Genomic DNA, 18,085 nt, shown 5'->3' with positions numbered 1-18,085 from the left:
ACGCGACACTAGCAACGATTTACACTTCCTGTCCATTTTCTTTCTCTTCTCTCTGGCCACATCTTTCGTCTTCCTCACAGCATCGCTGTCACCAGCCTCGTACTGCAAAGCCGGTACATCAGCAGCAAAAGTATGCACACACTCCACAAGCTCATGCTCTTCCAGGAGTACCAGCATGCGGAACTTCCATGCTGAAAAATTTGTGCCGTCGAAAAGCGGCAGAAAAACACGATCGGCTTTTTCAACTTCCATCACGAAACCACTTCACTAAAATGTTCCACTCGCGCAACGCGTTTACTGGACCCAAAACCTGAAATAGGATTTCGGATTGGTACGGAAAAACGGAAATAAAAGAATACTGTTTGAAGAGACAAGATTAAACACGTTTATATTGTTCGATATGATTTTTACATTTGTTGAAAAACGAGGGAAAGGTTGACAGCTACCACAGTGACGCCTATCCGGTAGGGGCACACCACAGTAGCGGCGATTGCATAAGATACAACCGGGTTGCCAGATGTTGTTCTTTAACATTTCATAAGTTGTTCTAAAACGTCAAACGCTGAGTAAGAGAGATTTATGAAATTGAGTAACTGTTACTCAAACTAAAATAAATAAGTAACTAGGGCCTGTTCAAATATTACGTAACGCGAAAAACGTTGTTTTTAAGAACCCCCCACCCCCTCGTAACAATCTGTAACAAAATTTAGAACTACCCCCACCCCCATACGTAACGCGTAACAAATACATTTTTTAGAACAATCTTGTTTTCGGTAGAATTAGAACCACGATACAATAAATTATTATTTTTTGTGTATTTTATGCTATTTTGAAGACAATAACTATTTTTTGAAAAATATAAATATTTTTTCTCATTGTTACGCGTAACAATTTCTTGAAGGACCCCCACCCCCTATATTTTGCGTAACAAATCGTAACAAAAATAAAACAACCCCCCACCCCCTATTGCGTTACGTAATATTTGAACAGACCCCTATCTGAAATTTGAGTTCACCGTGAAAATTTTAGAAAAATTGCGAAGTTCAACGGTCAGTAATAGCAAAAGGGTTAAAATTTGTTAATTTGTTTCATGTAAGTTAAAATTATCAAAACGTTATTTTTTGCCTCCTCTTTGATGAAATTTGTCATTCTTATTCCAGAGCCGAGTCCAGAGGCTTTTATTCCGGAAAAGATTTTATTGGAGTCAGCTTAATCACCAGAAAAATACGAGAAAGGCAAAAACAGTCAGGAGGGATTTGGTTCGGTAAGTTCCAGAGAAAATTATGAGCATGAGCATGAGCAGGATAACCGTACAATTCGTAGTTACTACTCCGTGATTGACTAGAACTTGCGAAATTGCACAGGGAACCAATTGAATGGAGCTTGGGTTTAGCTATCATTCTCAATGTGCAAATTTCGGAAATTCAATGCATTTTACTAAGTCAATTACGGCGCCGGCCACGTCCTTACGGTCATCAAGGGAAGGAAGGATTATTAGTTCAACTCTCGTTGCTACTAGAGACCGAGTATACCTCTGCATTTCCACGATAGTCTTAGGATAGGATATTGTGTTAGTATGAAGGGATATATTATCTGGATTCACTTTGGTAAGTGATGCGATCTATGGGGTAGGAATTTATGAATGAGAATTAGAAGTACTAGAGTAATGAGAAAGTATTAAAGTGAGTTCTAATGGGATTCATTTTTTACAATTAGAATTTGAATGCTATTGGATTCTAATACCACGCACACGTCTACCACACCATCGCTACCCGAACATCAACCTCACACATTCTTACTTGTATGAGGCCTGCACGAGCGTAGCGACCGTATATAGCATTCGTATGCGGGTACAAATGAATACCAATATATTTTTACATTTTATTTACTGCTACTAAGTAACAGGCAGCTTTTTATAACAATTCTATATTTAGAATCATACTTGCTAGCAATGAGAATTTGATTTGCAAAGAGATTGAGTTATATGATTAATGAAATTATCTAATAGGAAATTAGAAAGGGCCAGGGAATTTTGTTCGGTAAGTTCCAGAGAAAATTATATACATTTTGTGTCTGTGAATCACGATTAAATATGTTGTTTTATGTTTTGATACAGATTAAATGAACAACATTGCATTTGCATCCAGTTGTTTATAGACTTCGCTCGACGACTGCTGATTTTTTACATCGTTGCCAGCTATCACGAGACTCTTTATCGGCGAAATTCTAGTCAAGGATGCTCCGAAGACATGACACGAACATCTATAGCATGCTAATATATTTAAGAAAGGCTCATCGCAAACTTCTTCCGAAGCGTCCAACATACGTCGCAGAAAATATGGCCAGATCTATAAACAACGAGCTCTCCGTTTCCTCCAATCTCATACATATATTTTTAATCCTTTTCAATTTATTTTATATTAAGCTTTGTATCTATTTATATGCGAACGAGTTTGGCAAATAAAATGAATAAAATGCTTTTCATTTTTCACCTCAAACATTCTCTTTGAAATTGAAATTTATAATAACATTCTCGCATGACAAACTCAATTTCATAAAAAATCGATTTTATGATTTGAGTGAATGTAACTCATAATAAAATATCTCTTTAAATAACTCAAAATTGAGTTAAGGGTCGTGAACTCAATTTTGTCTTGAGCCAGTTTTTCCGATTTTGAGTTAAACTGACCCAAATTTGAGTTCAGCTGGACGAGCGTGTACGATATATTTGTATCCAGCTTTTCACGCTCGGTAATGGCGGCTTGTCGGTGTGTAAAAATCAATCGGTCACTGTACTTTTTGACACTAGCTGGAGGAAAACTCACCGGCGAAAAGGCCTTTTTTCCCTTTCCCTCAACCAGGAACGCCAGAGAGCTTTCCTGCAGCTGAACAAGAACAGGTGTTGTAAGCCTAACCATGTACACAGAAAAAAATTCCATGGTAACGGTTACTATTTTGTAGACTACGTCATGTTTTTAAAACAACCACAAATTTTCAGTTAAATTAACCACGCATTCGGATAAATTCACCACTGATTCAGTTCATGCAACAACATTCTACCAGGACCACAGTTGATTTTTACTGCGCGGATGGTAAAATCAAACGGGTTTGTTGTCTGCTAAAAATCGTCGGTGCGTATTCTTAAATTAACCCTCGGAATGATAGTTTCGTCCGCTACATTTTTTTGAGTGTAGATGGCGAGGTTATACTAATGACACACTGGTGGTATTCGTACCATGGTACAAGTTGTACCACTAGTGTGTCACCTTGTACCATGCTGGTACAACGTGGAAAACCATGGTACAATATGTACTAGGGTATATAACCGTGGTACTTGTACCACCAGTGTGTCTTTAGTATTAGATGGTTAATTATGTACCTTGGCAGCATAGTGTTTTTGAAAACTATGTTGTTATTTTGACATAAAAAATTATTAATTTTTTCTACACGATCATAGTTAAATAAATTTACTTTAAACTTGTTTTCAACAAACTTTCACTCAGCAAACTGGACTATCGAAATAAAAGATGTTTTAGTTTCAAGATAAAAATTTTCGCTTCGGTTCCCTTTTTGCTGGTGTCCGAAACATGACGGTATCCGAAACATGTCGGAACTGTCAAATCGTATGTATTTTTCCTTCATTGACATTTAGCACCCAATCCTCGTCAGCAAAAGATGTTCCAGACAGCGACGACAGCGACAATCTTTATATTCTAACTAAAATATCTCTTATCGAAATTCATAACTAGTGCCTTACGAATCTTCAACTGTTAGTGATGAACTTAATTTTAAAATTAAAAAATCACTTAAAGGAAAAAAAATCTTCGACTGATTATCTCACCGACAATACTTCTTATACTCATCAGTTACCTTCCCGAGTATTCAAGCGTCGATGGACGCCCCGACGTCCATGGTTCGAACTCAGTCTGGGGCGTTTCATTTTTTCCTCATAGTCTAAACCTATCTAGTTTTCCACGAGCGGTAATGGATGCCAGCTTGGCTGCGGGTTTGGGGCAAGCCAGAGTAAACGCGACGTGCGATGCCTGTTAATAATGATTGTTATTCTTTTACGTGAGTCGCGTCGCGTCGCATCGCTCGTCGCGTTTACTCTGGCTTGCCCCTTTATGCTACGTTTTGACAGGGCAAGTGAATTGAACAACTCAGTTGAATTCAATTGACTTGCCAAAAGTTGAACATGCTCAACTTTCTTTTCGTTCAAGTGAATTGAATTAAGGTGTTTACACGTTCAGTTCGCGTTCAATTCAAGCGTCTTGCTCAATTCACTTGCCTTGTCTAAACGTAGCATTAGTCTCTGATTTGACGTTTGTGGAGGTCAACTGAGCCCACCGTTCTGAGTAGTTTGATCAATGTGGTAAATATAATATTTAAGAAGGCTTGAATTCACTTCATCAACCCGCAGGCTATAGACCAATGCAAACTCTAACTTAACCTCACTTATTTTGCCAGTTCACGGAGCTTGTTTACAAGGTGTTAGAAGAAAAATCGACGAAGGGAAAATTAAAATTCATATTTTTATTTTAAAATTGCTGTCTTCCGAATATTTTAGTGTTATTCTTTGCATTCAGCATGAAATCAATCGCAATGAACATCTACATGCGAATAAATGACGAAACAATTTTATCGGAAGCTGCGCCGGAGGCTAAGTCCCGGAGAAAAAGCTCTGTGAACTGTCAATCTACGTCATCATGCACTGGTCTATAGCTGGCGGCCATTATCGCTCGCGCGGAAAACTGGATATAGGTTATCGGTATACCGATAATTACCGGTGGTACAATCAAATTTGTTATAGAACAATATCTGGCCACCCTGGTGGTCGACAAACTGTCAAAACAAGAATTTTTACTATCAGCGTGGTCGGTGTCTCCAAAGCGCGGATTGTTTTTTTTTGCGGATTTTGTGCTATCCAGTGAATAACCCGTGGAAAAACGAACTGAAATTCATCAGCAATAATCAACGTAGAGCACCTATTGTGCTAAACAATAAATATGTCGCTTAAAATCACAGGCAAGTCCGAAGGACAACTGCAGTTGCATCTTTACACCAAGCAAAAACAGTGAGTATCCACGATGATCGACAATGAGTGCCCGGCCTAATCACTCTGTTTACAGATTTGCCGTACCGGATGTTCCGTACTCCATTCGAGCGAATGTTAACAATAAAGAGCTAAACGTGCTAATTAATACGTTGCTTAAAGACTCGGGAAACCCGGAGGCCGGCAAGGTTGAATTTGATTTTCTCCTAAATGGAGAATTTGTTAAGATTTCATTGGGACAACACTTGAAGGAGCGAGAAATATCGTTCGAAGACAAAGTGGAACTTGAATATGTAGAACGATATCCGGCCCCGGAACCACAAGATTGTCTGCTACACGATGACTGGGTTTCAGCTGTCGAAGCTAGGGATAACTGGATTCTGACAGGGTGTTATGATAACACCTTGAATATCTGGACCACGAAAGGGAAGCACAAGTTGACCATCCCGGGTCACATTGCGCCGGTAAAGGGAGTCACTTGGGTGTCGTTAGATCAAGAGAAGGGAGTATTTGCCAGCGCTTCGCAGGACCAAACTGTCATGCTGTGGGAGTGGAATGTTGCAGCAAACTCGGTTGAGTGCGTTCAAGTTTGCAAAGGACACGAACGTGGAGTTGACTGTATTTCAGCTAATCGGAGCAAAACGCGGATGGCCACCGGAAGCTGGGATACAATGCTTAAAATTTGGTCCACGGATGTGCGTAACGAAAGTGAAACGCAGCCCTCTACTAGCAAGAGACAAAAACTTGACCAAGGCAATGCGAGAACGCCGATCCTTACCCTGGCCGGCCACCGAGAGTGTATTTCCGGTGTGCAGTGGATCGACGACAACACGCTCGTTACGTCCTCGTGGGATCACACCATCAAAATTTGGGACCTATCCCTCAACGGAATAAAGTCGGAAATCTGCGGTCACAAATCGTTCTTCGATTTGAGCTACTCCCATTTGAACGGGTTGATCATTGCTGCTTCGCCAGATAAAAACCTGAGACTGTATGATCCCAAGTCAAACCGTGAGTATAAACTTTACTTTAATTTTATTGAAGTTGGAAACTTACTGGCAAAGAAGTTTGATTTCGTTTTGTTTTTTATCATGCGTAATGAATGTTGAAAAAATAACGATTAAAAGAATCAGAACAAATTTATTTCAAGTATAAACAGTAGACAATCAAATTAATAAACTTGATAAAATTACTAAAAATGGCTTTACTGAGTTTGATGCAATGATTTGACTAATGCTGGGTGACTGGATTTAGCATGATGCACTAAAAATTTATTTAGCACTATCCGTAACTGTCTCTACTGCATAGTTTTAAGTCAATTTCTAAGTTTTGAGTGTCACATCTGTTGTTACCCGTTTCACAGAGGGAACCATCGTCAAGAATACCTACCTCGGTCACACGCAGTGGGTCCAATCGGTGCGCTGGAGCAATACCAATGAATACTTGTTTGTGTCCGGAGCTTACGACAACCATGTCAAGCTGTGGGATTATCGCAGCCCGAAGGCGCCCATCTTTGAGCTAATTGGTCACGAAGACAAGGTGCTGGCCTGCGATTGGTCGAATCCGAAATTCATTCTGTCGGGAGGGTCGGACAATTCGGTGCGTGTTTTCAAATCCAAAATAGCAATAGGAGGGGAGCAAAAGTAAATTTCTGGCACGATTTATTTCATTATACAAATTATATAATAGATTTTCGTAAACACAATAACCGAGTAAAATCATTGGAAAGAAAAACAATTTCAACAACATAATTCATTCAACGAATTAATGATCTACTCCAAACAGTTCAAACAACTCTCCTAAATTATGTACAGTTTTGTTTGATTTCTTCCCGTCTTTCGACAGGAGGACACATTTCGTAATTGGTCAAAGGACAATCTTCCGTAAGTATTTCCGCAAATTCTGCTTCGATTTGAGCTACTTCATACGAGCCTTTTCTCGTATAGTCGTCCGGTTTTCGCTCACGAACTCCAACTTCACCTTCCGTCTCATACTCTGAATCTGTTGGCGGAATCTCGTAACAATCGTCGCAGTTGCTAAAATCACTAAAATAGACCTCCACCTGTTGATTGTCGTTCCAGGCGGTTTCGTGCTGATGCTCCTTCTGTTCCTCACGAAACCGTTCGTTAAAATCCGCCAAGTTGTGTTGGAGCATGTTTCGAAAACTATAGAATTTCTCGATGTTGTTTAGGCAGCTTTCGCAGACCCACGTGCGCAATTCGTCAAGGTCAATAATCTGTAATTCGATAAAATGATCTTAGTTTGTCTATTCAATATTCACTCAAATATGATAAATTTAGGGAAACATAAATTGAACGAATGTAAGTAGATGCGCATAATTAGTCAGAAAATGTGTGCCAACACTTCAAGACTCACAAGCTTGCTTTGTTTCACATTCATTGGCAAAGTAATGAATTCTTCTTATTGGCATTACATCCCTCCCGCCTCGCTTTGCTGCTTAGTGTTCATTCAGCACTTCCACAGTTATTGACCCCGAGGTTTCCTAAGCCAAGTTACCTTTTTTGCATTCGTTTATCATGAGACGATGATACTTTTAAGTCCGGTGAAATCGAGACAATTTCCAAATCGAAAATTGCCTATACCGACACCGGGAATCAAACCCAGCCGCCCTCATCATGGTCTAGCTCTATAATCACGCATTTTACCGCTAGGCTAAGGAGGGTCCCCACTCAGGTACTTGATTAACCTGAAATATCTACTCAACTACTATCAAAACGGGTTTGCTGTTAAGCTTTGCGTACTAGTCAATCACCCGTATTCTTATTTATGGACGATCGATACTTTTCAATGAATCCGATTCGTTTGAATCATTTTTCTATTAACTTTTCTTACGTAAAAAAAATGCGCATCAACGATTAGTGACAAAATCTTGAAATCAGTCAACTCGTTCGCGAGTTAAATGAAATGAAGCCATTCTTTGCAAGTGTTATCGTAGTCGAAATCGGCCCTTCTGTCACCTTTGGCCATCAGTTTGTTACAGTAAAAAACTAGTTTAATCGTTGTTATAATATGTGCACCTACAAAGTTGACGCTATATTTGAAAAAGCTGTTATAAATTAGTCGATACTAGTCCTGAAGTAACCAAATATAAACAAACCAACTTATAATAATAACTTATAATTAGGCGACCCTGAACATGTTTGATTTTTTTCAGTTTAGTTTTGTTTGTTAATGGAGTCTACCTAGCGATTTCATAGAACGGGGGCAGATATATCTATAATGTATCTAGCAAAATAATTTCCCACAATTTATCATACAAACCTCCATATCCTACTATGAGTTATTTCCTTACATTGATGTGAGCACATTGGTAGACTTTTTCCAGAAACGATCTCTCCCTGTTGTAGACCGTTTCCAGAGGCCACATTGCACTGCTGTATTGTAGGCAAAACCGGCAGACAATTTGCGAATTGTTATTATCACTATCCATTACTACTTGAAACTTTATTGAAAAAATTGAGACTAATAAAAACTATATATAATATTAAAAAGAGAAACAATTAGTTAAAATGCATGCAATGTTGCAAAAAAATAAAACTAAAACAGCATGCGAGTATGATGTGATGTGCGCAAATTTTGGCTCGTGTGCGAATCATAACAATAACAAAACCGCAGCACATAAATTGGTCTTTTCAGTTACACCGTAGTCGATTCTACCTTTTTAATCGTACCGTGGACCCTCGGTAATTTGACCGTTTTCGAAATAGAGATGAATCCCAAACACAATGTCAGCGGAACGGCAACGGAAACGGCAAATTTGACAGAAAATATATGGGCTATCTGTCAAATTTGCCATTTCCGATAGCAATCCTACAACCAGAGATACAATATTTCTTTTCTAAATTTTAATTTGTGATATTATAATATACACACAGTATCCAGCTTTCCACGCTCGGTAATGGCGGCTTGTCGGTGTGAAAAAATCAATCGGTCACTGTAGCATTTGACACTAGCATGGAGGAAAACTCACCGGCGAAAAGGCCTTTTTTAACTTCCCCTCCCCCAATGAGCTTTGAGCTTTCCTCCACACGGTTAGATGACCCAGCAAGGAGAATTAGCCTAACATGACCCGAACTTTAGGGTAACATGTTACCTCATGAGCCTAAAAAAATGATTCACGTTAGGGTAAACCTCGACTAAAATTACGCTATATTGCAACATCGTGTTAGGCGTTTGCTGATATCAAACGTCTGCGTTAGGGTAACATTAGTGTAACCTTACCCTAACGTGAGTCATTTCAGTGAGTCGACCAAAATAGTGTATGTAGTAGTGAGAACATGATTTGTGTTCACTAATACAACAACATTACATGTACATCTTCGATGACAGATCGATGTAAACAATTTAAAAAAAGAAAGAAAAAATTCTGCCGATGCCATAAGTGAGAAAAAAAAAGTGAAATTGTGAAGTGAAAATATCATGGTCGTCGTTCGCTGTGCCGATAGCATAGAAAAGGGGTTTTCTTCAGCATCATTTGCCACCGGTTTTTGGATTATTTCTATTCTCGAACCGAGGAATAATCCGATATCGGCATTGGTTGAAATCCGCGAGGAAAATCCGTTGTACGGGAGGACGTCACCTACGACCTGAAACAGCTCGAGGCGGCTTCCACATTTCGGATCCCAAATTACGTCAGGTTCTGGTCGGTATGGAGCATGCCCACACCGCGAAAGGTTGGCATTCGTGGCGTTTTGGTGGAGGACTGGTGGTGGTGGCGAGTGCGTAGTGGTGCCGACGTGACGATCGTTTCACCTGAAGTAAGCGCAACAGGTAGTTATACACTCGTACGGGAGAATGCCACCTACGACCCGAACCAGCTCGAGGCTGCTGTTCCGGATCTCAAATTATAACGGGTTCTGGTTCATATAGAGCTTGCCCACACCATGAAAGATTGGCATTCGTGGCGTTTTGGCGGAGGACTCGTCAGTGGCTGGGACCAGTGGTGGTGGCGAGTGCGTAGTGGTGCCGACTTGACGATCGTTTCGATCAACGATTCTACCGACGTCGTTCACGATCTCAGGATTTGGACATCATGATGTAACCGATCGAAGGACAGGTGCTTACACATTTCGGAATGTTCACATGAATTGAAGGAATCGTCTGTAAATCCGCTACTTACGCCATCAGCGCTGCTGCAATCGCACCCGAAAGTTAAACGAGGAGTGTATACTCAGCAAGCATCGTAAAATCGATTTGAAGACGGTGATTCGGTGAAGAGGGAAACGATTGGCAACCGGAGATGACTCGCAACAGTTCGTGAGGTAATTAAGAGTTACAAATAGATACCTAGTTCGCTTTTTTTCGAATTTTGACACATTGTCCACCTACTCGGTTTCAGGAGGTACCTAAATCAAAATAGAAGTCTCATCAATTTTCCAGCTGTGCAGTTGTTGATGAAGTTAATCTAGCGAATGAGCTAGGATGGCATCAATCCGAGACCAAAGATGTGACGCAGGGCGTTTCCACGCTCTAACATATTAGTATAAAAAAATTTCAATTTCATGTTGTAATACATACAACAGGAGATAAGTAATTTTTTTTTTTTTTGGGTAAAATTAGAGGACAGAGGAAGATTGCTGCCGAGTAACAGGACAAGGTGATGTTTAACAGTGAACTGAATGCCGCGTCGTCTTCAATGACTATGCATTACTTACATTACTTACTTTTTTTTATACAAATCCGTTCCTAATCAAATCTATTTCAAATCAAATCAAAATTCAAATCCAAATCTAATCCGAATCCAATCTAAACCCAATTCAATTATTTATTCAGCCTATTAAGGATGGAGTGGCCTTTGCAGTACATAACAATCGTCCGCATTCAGCACGGTCCATGGCAATGCCAGCCATGCACTTTAAGGAGGGGCCGTAAATCATTAATCGATTTACCTTGCTCGCTGCGCACCTCGCCTTCTTGTATCCGTCGGAACATTGTCGAGAACCATTTTTCCTGGGTTTTTGTCACACATTCTGGCTACGTATATGGCCCACCGCAGTCTTACAAATTTTGTGAATCGTATCACTCGTGTCAATCCGTGCCCGTTACCCCCTTCAAAGCGATTTTGAATAGCAGGCACGATAGATCATCGACTTGTTGTAACCTTCTGCGTGTTTCGAAGGGACTCAAGAATTCCCCTAAGACTCGAACTACATACATCACCCGATCCATCGCCGCTTCTATCAACCGTATCAGTTATATTGGTTGTCATTGTATCATATGCTGCTCTGAAGTCGACGAACAGATGTTTTTTTTTGTATAGAGGGATGAAGGCAAATTTGAAAACAGACACCTGAAATTATCACTCAAGGATTGGGATTGGCGGAAGGGTGACCCAGTAAACCCACGCAAGTAAAGGAACGCTACTTGAGTTATTCTCTCTTCTAATGCCCTGATCTACCCGGGACGACCTTCCAGTATTACTTCTGTATGATAGGCAGTACTAAACGTACTCCTCCCAAACCGGTACTTCTTACCTTAAGCTTGCTTGTTTGTGCCAGAAAGCACACAAAAGCCTTGAGCCCTCAAGCCCTTTATCTTTTCCTTGTGCCATTCAGCACATGCAAGCTACTCACATAGTTCCCGGTGGCGAATCTATCCTACTCAGACGGGGAGTCATCCGGCGGCGGAAGCTCCCCTGATACCAACGACCCGCATCCGTGGAAGGCTATTATATTACCAACACTACGCTTTCACCTGGTCAGCATATTCAAAGCTCAGCTCAAGTCCTACGCACTTTCTCACTTCAACGGGTGACCGGGCGAGTGCCGAGGTCAGACCAAAGATGCCGGGTGGAGATAACTTCAGTTCAATGGTGCCCCGACGACCTGAAGCCGGTGCATTCACGCGCCACGATCTACTCAACTGTTCCCCGGCGGTGGATATAGCCTACTCCGATTAACTGATTTCCCATGTACTCAGCTATTTGGCTACTTGCTAAACCATTGAGCCATTCAGTTCCCGCCTTAACTGCGAGCTACTCGTCGGAAGCTCCCCCGTAACTGACGACCCGTCTCAACGGGTGAGCGGACGAGTGCTGAGGTCGATCGATTCAAAGATTCCGGGTGGAGATAACTTCTGGTTCAATAGTGCCCCGATGACCCGAAGCCGGTGCACTTGCACGCCACGGTCTACTCTGCTTGTACCCGGCGGTGGGCCTTGCCTACTCCGATAACCGAGTTTTGATTCCCTTGAGCCATTCAGTTCCTACCTTATTCATTCTGGAGGAATTCCTGGAGGAACTTTAGAAAGAATTCCTGGAAGAACTTCTGAAGGAATTCCTAGAGCAACTTCCGGAGGAATTCCTAAAGGAATTTCCTGTGAAATTCCCGGAGAATTCTCATAGAAACTGCCGCAGGACAGGAATTCCTGGAGAAACTTCCAGAGGAATTCCTGAAGGAACTTCCCGAGGATTTCCGGAATTTTCAAAGGAATTTCTGGAGGAACTTCGCGAAGAGATTCCGGAGGAATTTCTGGAGAAATTCTTGGAGTATTATTCGGGGGAACTCCTGGTGGAACTTCACGAGAAATTCCTGAAGGAACTTCTAGAGGAATTCCTGGAGAAACTTCCAGAGGAACTACCTGAGGAATTGCTGGATGGTCTTCTGGGGAAACTCCTAGAGGAGCTTCGTGAGGAATTCCCGGAGGAACTTTCGAAGAAATTTCTGGAGGAATTTCAGGAGGAACTTCACGAGGAATTCATGGAGGAACTACCCGAGGAATTCCTGGAGGAACTTCCGGAGGTATTCCTGGAGGGAATATTGGAGTAATTTCTGGAGGAGATTCCGGAGGAATTCCAGGAGTAATTCCAGGAGTAATTCTCGGGAAGTTACTACTAAAATTCCTCCAGAAGTTCCTCCGAAATTTCTTCCAGGATATCCTCCGAAAGATCCTCCAAGAATTCCTCCGGAAGATCCTCTAGGAATTCACCGCTACGTTCTTCCAGGAATTCCTCCAGAAATTGCTTCGGAAGTTTCTCCAAGAGTTTCCCTGGAAGATATTCCATGAATTTCTCCGGAAGTTTCTCCAGGAATTTCTCCAGAAGTTCCTCCGGGAATTCCTCCGAAAGTTTTTCCAGGAGTTCCTCTCGAAAATCCTACAATCCTCCTCCTCGGAAAGAACCTCCTGGAATTTCTCCGGAATCTCCTCCAGAATTATTTTCTGAAGTTCTTCCAGGAATTCCTCCGGAAGTTCCCCAGGACTTCCTCCGGAAGTTTCTCCAGGAATTTCTCCAGAAGTTCCTCCAGGAATTACCCTGAAGTTTCTCCAGGAATTTCTCCAGAAGTTCCTCCAGGAATTACTCCGGAAGATGCTCCAGGAATTCCTCGGGAAAATATTGCAGAAATTCCCCCGGAAGATCCTCCAGGAATTACTCCGAAAGATCCTCCAGGAAGTCCTCGCGAAGTTCCTCGGGGAGCTCCTGCAGGAAGTCCTCGGAAAATCCTGCAGAAATTCTTCCTTGTTCCTCAGGAATTCCTTCGAAAGTTCCTCCAAGAATTCCTCGAGAAATTCCCTCAGAAGATCCTCCAGGAATTCCTCGGGAAGTTCCTCCAGGAATTTATCCGCAAGAAACTCCAAGAATTCATCAAGAATTTCTTCTGGAATCCTTCCATAATCTCCGGAAGATCCTTCAGAAATTTATCCAGAAGTTCTCTCTCTCCGCTTAACTTTTCAAAAGGACCTAAGTAACAATTGCTTCATGAATTAATTTGAGTACTGTAATCAAAAGCTTTTACGTTTTTCTGTTGATTGCGCTATTCAAATTAATTCATGAAAAAAATGTGACTTAGGTCCTTTTGAAAAGTTAAGCGAGAATTCCTCGCGAGGAAGTACCTCCAGGAATTCCTAGGGAAGTACCTTCAGGAATTCCTCCGGAAGTGTCTCCAGAAATTTATTCAGAAGTTCCTCCAGGAATTACTCCGGAAGTTCCTGCAGGAATTCTTCATGAAGTTCCTCCAAGAACTCCTCGTGAAGTTCCTTCAGGAATTCCTTCGAAAGTTCCTCCAAGAATTCCTCGAGAAATTCCTTCGAAAGTTCCTCCAAGAATTCCTCGAGAAATTCCCCGGAAGATCCTCCAGGAATTCCTCGGAAGTTCCTCCAGGAATTTATCTGAAAGATACTCCAAGAATTCCTCAAGAATTTCTTCTGGTATCCTTCCTGAAATTTCTCCGGGAGATCCTTCAGAAATTTATCCAGAAGTTTCTCCAGGAATTCCTCGCGAAGTTCCTCCAGAAATTCCTAGGGAAGTACCTCCAGGAATTTATCCAGAAGTTCCTCTAGGAGTTACTCTGGAAGATTCTCCAGGAATTCCTCGTGAAGTTCCTCCAGGAATTCGTCGGGAAGTTTCTCCAGGAGTTCCTCCGAAAGTTTCACTAAGAATTCCTCCAAAAGTTCCTTCAGGAACTCCTCAGTAAGTTCCTCCAGGAATTCCTCCGGCAGTTTCTCCACAAATTATTCGCTAAGTTCCTCCAAGAATTCTTCGTGAAGTTACTCCAAGAGTTCCTACGTAAGTTCCTCCAAGAATTCCTCTGGAAATTTCTCCAGAAGTTCCTTCGGAATTCCTCTGGAAATTCCTCCAAAAGTTCCTCCAGGAATTCTTCGCGAAGTTCCTCCAAGAACTCCTCGTGAAGTTCCTTCAGGAATTCCTTCGAAAATTCCTCCAAGAGTTCCTCGAGAAATTCCCCCGGAAGATCCTCCAGGAATTCCTCGGGAAGTTCCTCCAAGAATTTATCTGAAAGATACTCCGAGAATTCCTCAAGAATTTCTTCTGGAATCCTTCCAGAAATTTCTCCTGAAGATCCTTCAGAAATTTATCCAGAAGTTTCTCCAGGAATTCCTCGCGAAGCTCCTCCAAGAATTCCTAGGGAAGTACCTCCAGGAATTCTTCCGGAAGTTTCTCCAGGAATTTATCCAGAAGTTCCTCTAGGAATTACTCTGGAAAATTCTCCAGGAATTCCTCGTGAAGTTCCTCCAGGAATTCGTCGGGAAGTTTCTCCAGGAGTTCCTCCGAAAGTTTCACTAAGAATTCCTCCAAAAGTTCCTTCAGGAACTCCTCAGTAAGTTCCTCCAGTTTCTCCACAAATTATTCGCTAAGTTCCTCCAAGAATTCTTCGTGAAGTTACTCCAAGAATTCCTACGTAAGTTCCTCCAAGAATTCCTCTGGAAATTTCTCCAGAAGTTCCTCCGGAATTCCTTCAGGTATTCCTCGGAAAGTTCCTTCAGGAATTACTTCGGAAATTTCTTCGGAAGTTCCTCCAGGAGTTTCATTGGAATATCTTCCAGGAATTCGTGGACTTTCTCCAAGTATTCCTCCAGAAGTTCCTCCAAGTATTTCTCGCAAAGTTCCTTCAGGAATTCTTTCGGAACTTTCTCCTGGAATTCTTCGTGAAGTTCCTCCAAGAGTTCCTCGTGAAGTTTCTCCAGAAATTTCTCCTGGGTTACTTCCGGAAGATTCTCCAGAATTCCTCGGCAAAGTTCCTCCACGAATTCCTCAGAATGTTTCCCCAGGATTTGTTCCGGAAGTTCCTCCAGGAATTCTTTCGGAAGTTCCTCGAAATTTTCTTTCGGAAGTTTCTCCAGGAATTATTCCGAAAATTCCTCCAGGAATAATTCCGGAAGTTCTGGAAGAATTCCCAGAGGAACTTAGGTGAGAAATCTCAGAAAAGCTCATGGAAGAATTCCCAGAGGTACTCCTGGCAATATTCCCAGAGGAACTTCTGGAAGAATTCCCAGAGGAAGTCCCAAAAGAATTCTTCTCATGGAAGAAGAGAAGTTCCTGGAAGAATTGTCAGAAGAGACCATGGAAGATTTCTCAAAGGAACTCTTGGTAAAATTCCAAGAGGAGCTCTTAGAAGAATCTTCAAAGAAGCTAATGGAAGAATTCTCAGAGAGGCTAATGGAACTCCTGGAAAAAATGCCAGAGGGACTCCTGAATAAATTCTCAGAGGAACTTCTTGAGGAATCCCAAGTGGAACTCTTGAAGAAATTCCCAGAGGATTTCCTGGAAGTATTTCTGTAGAAAATCTGAGAGGACCTCCTGGAGGAATTCCCAGAAGAACTCCTGGAGGAATTTTCAGAGAGTGACTCCTGGAGAAAATCATAGGAACCTCCAAAGAATTGTTACAAAACGCTTGGAAGAATTCTCAGAAGAAGTCCAGAAAGAATCCCCAGAGTAGCACATTGAGATATTCCCAGAGAAACTCCTGATAGAATTGCTAGAGGAACTCCTGGAAAAATGATCAGAAGAACGTCTAAAGAAAATCTCAGATCTCCTAGAGAAATTCCCAGAGGAGCTCCTGAAGGAATTCTCTGTAGAACTCCTGGAGGAAGATCCAGAGGAACTCTTGAAGGAATTCTCAGTGGAACTCCTACAAGAATTTTCATTAGATTAGACTTGACCGACTTGAAAGCTTTTCATCGTGGGCGATTCCCCGCTATCACCCTAACATGTGGACAAGTTAAAGGTTGACCAATTTCCCGTATTTATTTTGAAGGTAAGCAAACAAACTAGGTTATGAGAAACGAAGTCAAAACACATGTTATTTATCGATTCAACAATTTATTTATTGTAAACATTTTGTTGGAAACATTTTACAGATAAATTTGAATATTTAGCTTTTTTTAATTTTACATCTGTAGGTTTTCTGAATTTCAATTATCTTCTTCGTGTTGCAATTCATGAAAGCAACTGTGTTCATATAACTACACTTGCTCCTTTTCCTTCTTTTTAAATTAAATCTTTTACTTCAAATTAAAATATAAAACACAAGTGATGCATTTTGCTTCGTTAACAGTAATATTAAATGCATTTGTTCATTTGGTTGGAAATGTTTTCTACTGATCTGTTTGTAATCTTGTAGGATAATGACATCGGGCCATAAACTTCAACGACGCCCTCACCGTGTTTATTTGACATAGTTGAAGTCAACAATTGCAGAAGAATTCTATAGACAGAGAAAACAATATTTTAAAGAATAGTGTACAGCGCATTGACAAAATGTCCCTACTTGAAGTACCATGATAATATCAAGTCGATCATTAGTTGAAAATCGCTCCTGAAGTTTTTATAGGTATTTTTTTACACGATCTGGTGGTAGCACGAACAATATGATCTGGAACGAAAGAAGGAAAAAGGGAAATTTCACTTTAAAACTTGCTTCTCAAACGATCAACAGTATGTCCTTTATGATACCTACCTAGACACCTGGTTGGCTACAGCGTCGATACACTTTGCCTAGCGTATTGTAGAGCTCCACAATCGACTGTCTTGGGCGATGTTCCTCCAGTCCCAAGTCCGATTCCACCTCGTGCAGGCAGCGTGTCCATGGTCGTCCACGAAGTCACCGGCCTCTATCCGGTTCTCTGTTGTATATTCGCTATTCATTCTTCCGACATTCGCACTAAGTGACCAGCCCACTAAAGTCTGGCGTATTTAATTCGATTCACAATATTTTCTTCTTTGAACACCTGATACAGCTCGTGATTCATTCGTCTGTGCCACACACCATTTGCTGGTTTCCCACCTAGTATTGTATGCAGCATTATTCGCTTAAAAACCCCGAAAACTGTCCGGTCTTTCCCTTTTAATATCCATGCTTTATAAATTTCAGAAAGGGCCACTGATACAATCAGAGTTTTACGCAGAGTAAATTTTGTTTCCGTCTGCATGTTGTGGTGGCTAAGATGGTATAAGTAATCCGTAGAAAGTCATATTCACAAAAGCAATACGTCTTTTCACTTCACGGAAAATGCCATTGCCCCATGTCACAATCCCGGAGACAGGCCAGCCTAGGGCTGAAAGTCTCCTTAAAAATATAAAAAAAAACCCAGATTAATCCACCTAGCAGTGATGATGCCTTTCTCGATCGTCATAAAATATATCGTGATAGATAGGATAGATCTCATTGTTTCCATCATATCGTGTTTTATATTTATATGATGATTAAAGATAGAAAACGTACTTTTCAAGATTTTTGCTCCTAGCGGCTTCTTGTAATGTAACAAAATAAGCGAATT

The 18,085-nt window shown here is 41.2% G+C and overlaps 2 protein-coding genes and 1 long non-coding RNA gene across 3 annotated transcripts; 1 reads left to right on the top strand and 2 right to left on the bottom strand.

Moving 5' to 3' along the window:
- The first annotated feature begins 4,855 nt into the window (after positions 1 to 4,855).
- Positions 4,856 to 6,761, top strand: LOC134218238 (ribosome biogenesis protein WDR12 homolog). Its single transcript, XM_062697160.1, has 3 exons — positions 4,856 to 5,074; positions 5,130 to 6,064; positions 6,417 to 6,761. Exons 1-3 carry the CDS (start codon positions 5,007 to 5,009, stop codon positions 6,698 to 6,700), a joined length of 1,287 nt encoding a protein of 428 aa, XP_062553144.1. The 5' UTR covers positions 4,856 to 5,006; the 3' UTR covers positions 6,701 to 6,761.
- LOC134218239 (uncharacterized) lies at positions 6,698 to 8,781 on the bottom strand. Its single transcript, XM_062697161.1, has 2 exons — positions 8,367 to 8,781; positions 6,698 to 7,289 (listed from the first exon to the last, which is right to left on the bottom strand). The coding sequence occupies exons 1-2, from the start codon at positions 8,502 to 8,504 to the stop codon at positions 6,858 to 6,860; spliced, it is 570 nt and encodes a 189-aa protein (XP_062553145.1). The 5' UTR covers positions 8,505 to 8,781; the 3' UTR covers positions 6,698 to 6,857.
- An 8,079-nt stretch (positions 8,782 to 16,860) lies between these two features.
- LOC134218237 (uncharacterized) lies at positions 16,861 to 17,635 on the bottom strand. Its single transcript, XR_009981287.1, has 3 exons — positions 17,266 to 17,635; positions 17,077 to 17,181; positions 16,861 to 17,013 (listed from the first exon to the last, which is right to left on the bottom strand). It is a non-coding gene; the product is annotated as an uncharacterized LOC134218237 (long non-coding RNA).
- Between the last annotated feature and the right edge of the window lie 450 nt (positions 17,636 to 18,085).

Source organism: Armigeres subalbatus, chromosome 2, assembly GCF_024139115.2.
Source record: "Armigeres subalbatus isolate Guangzhou_Male chromosome 2, GZ_Asu_2, whole genome shotgun sequence".
Classification (NCBI taxonomy): Eukaryota; Metazoa; Arthropoda; class Insecta; order Diptera; family Culicidae; genus Armigeres; species Armigeres subalbatus.
Note: the sequence above shows the minus strand (reverse complement) of the source record. Positions and strands in the feature narration are given on the sequence as shown.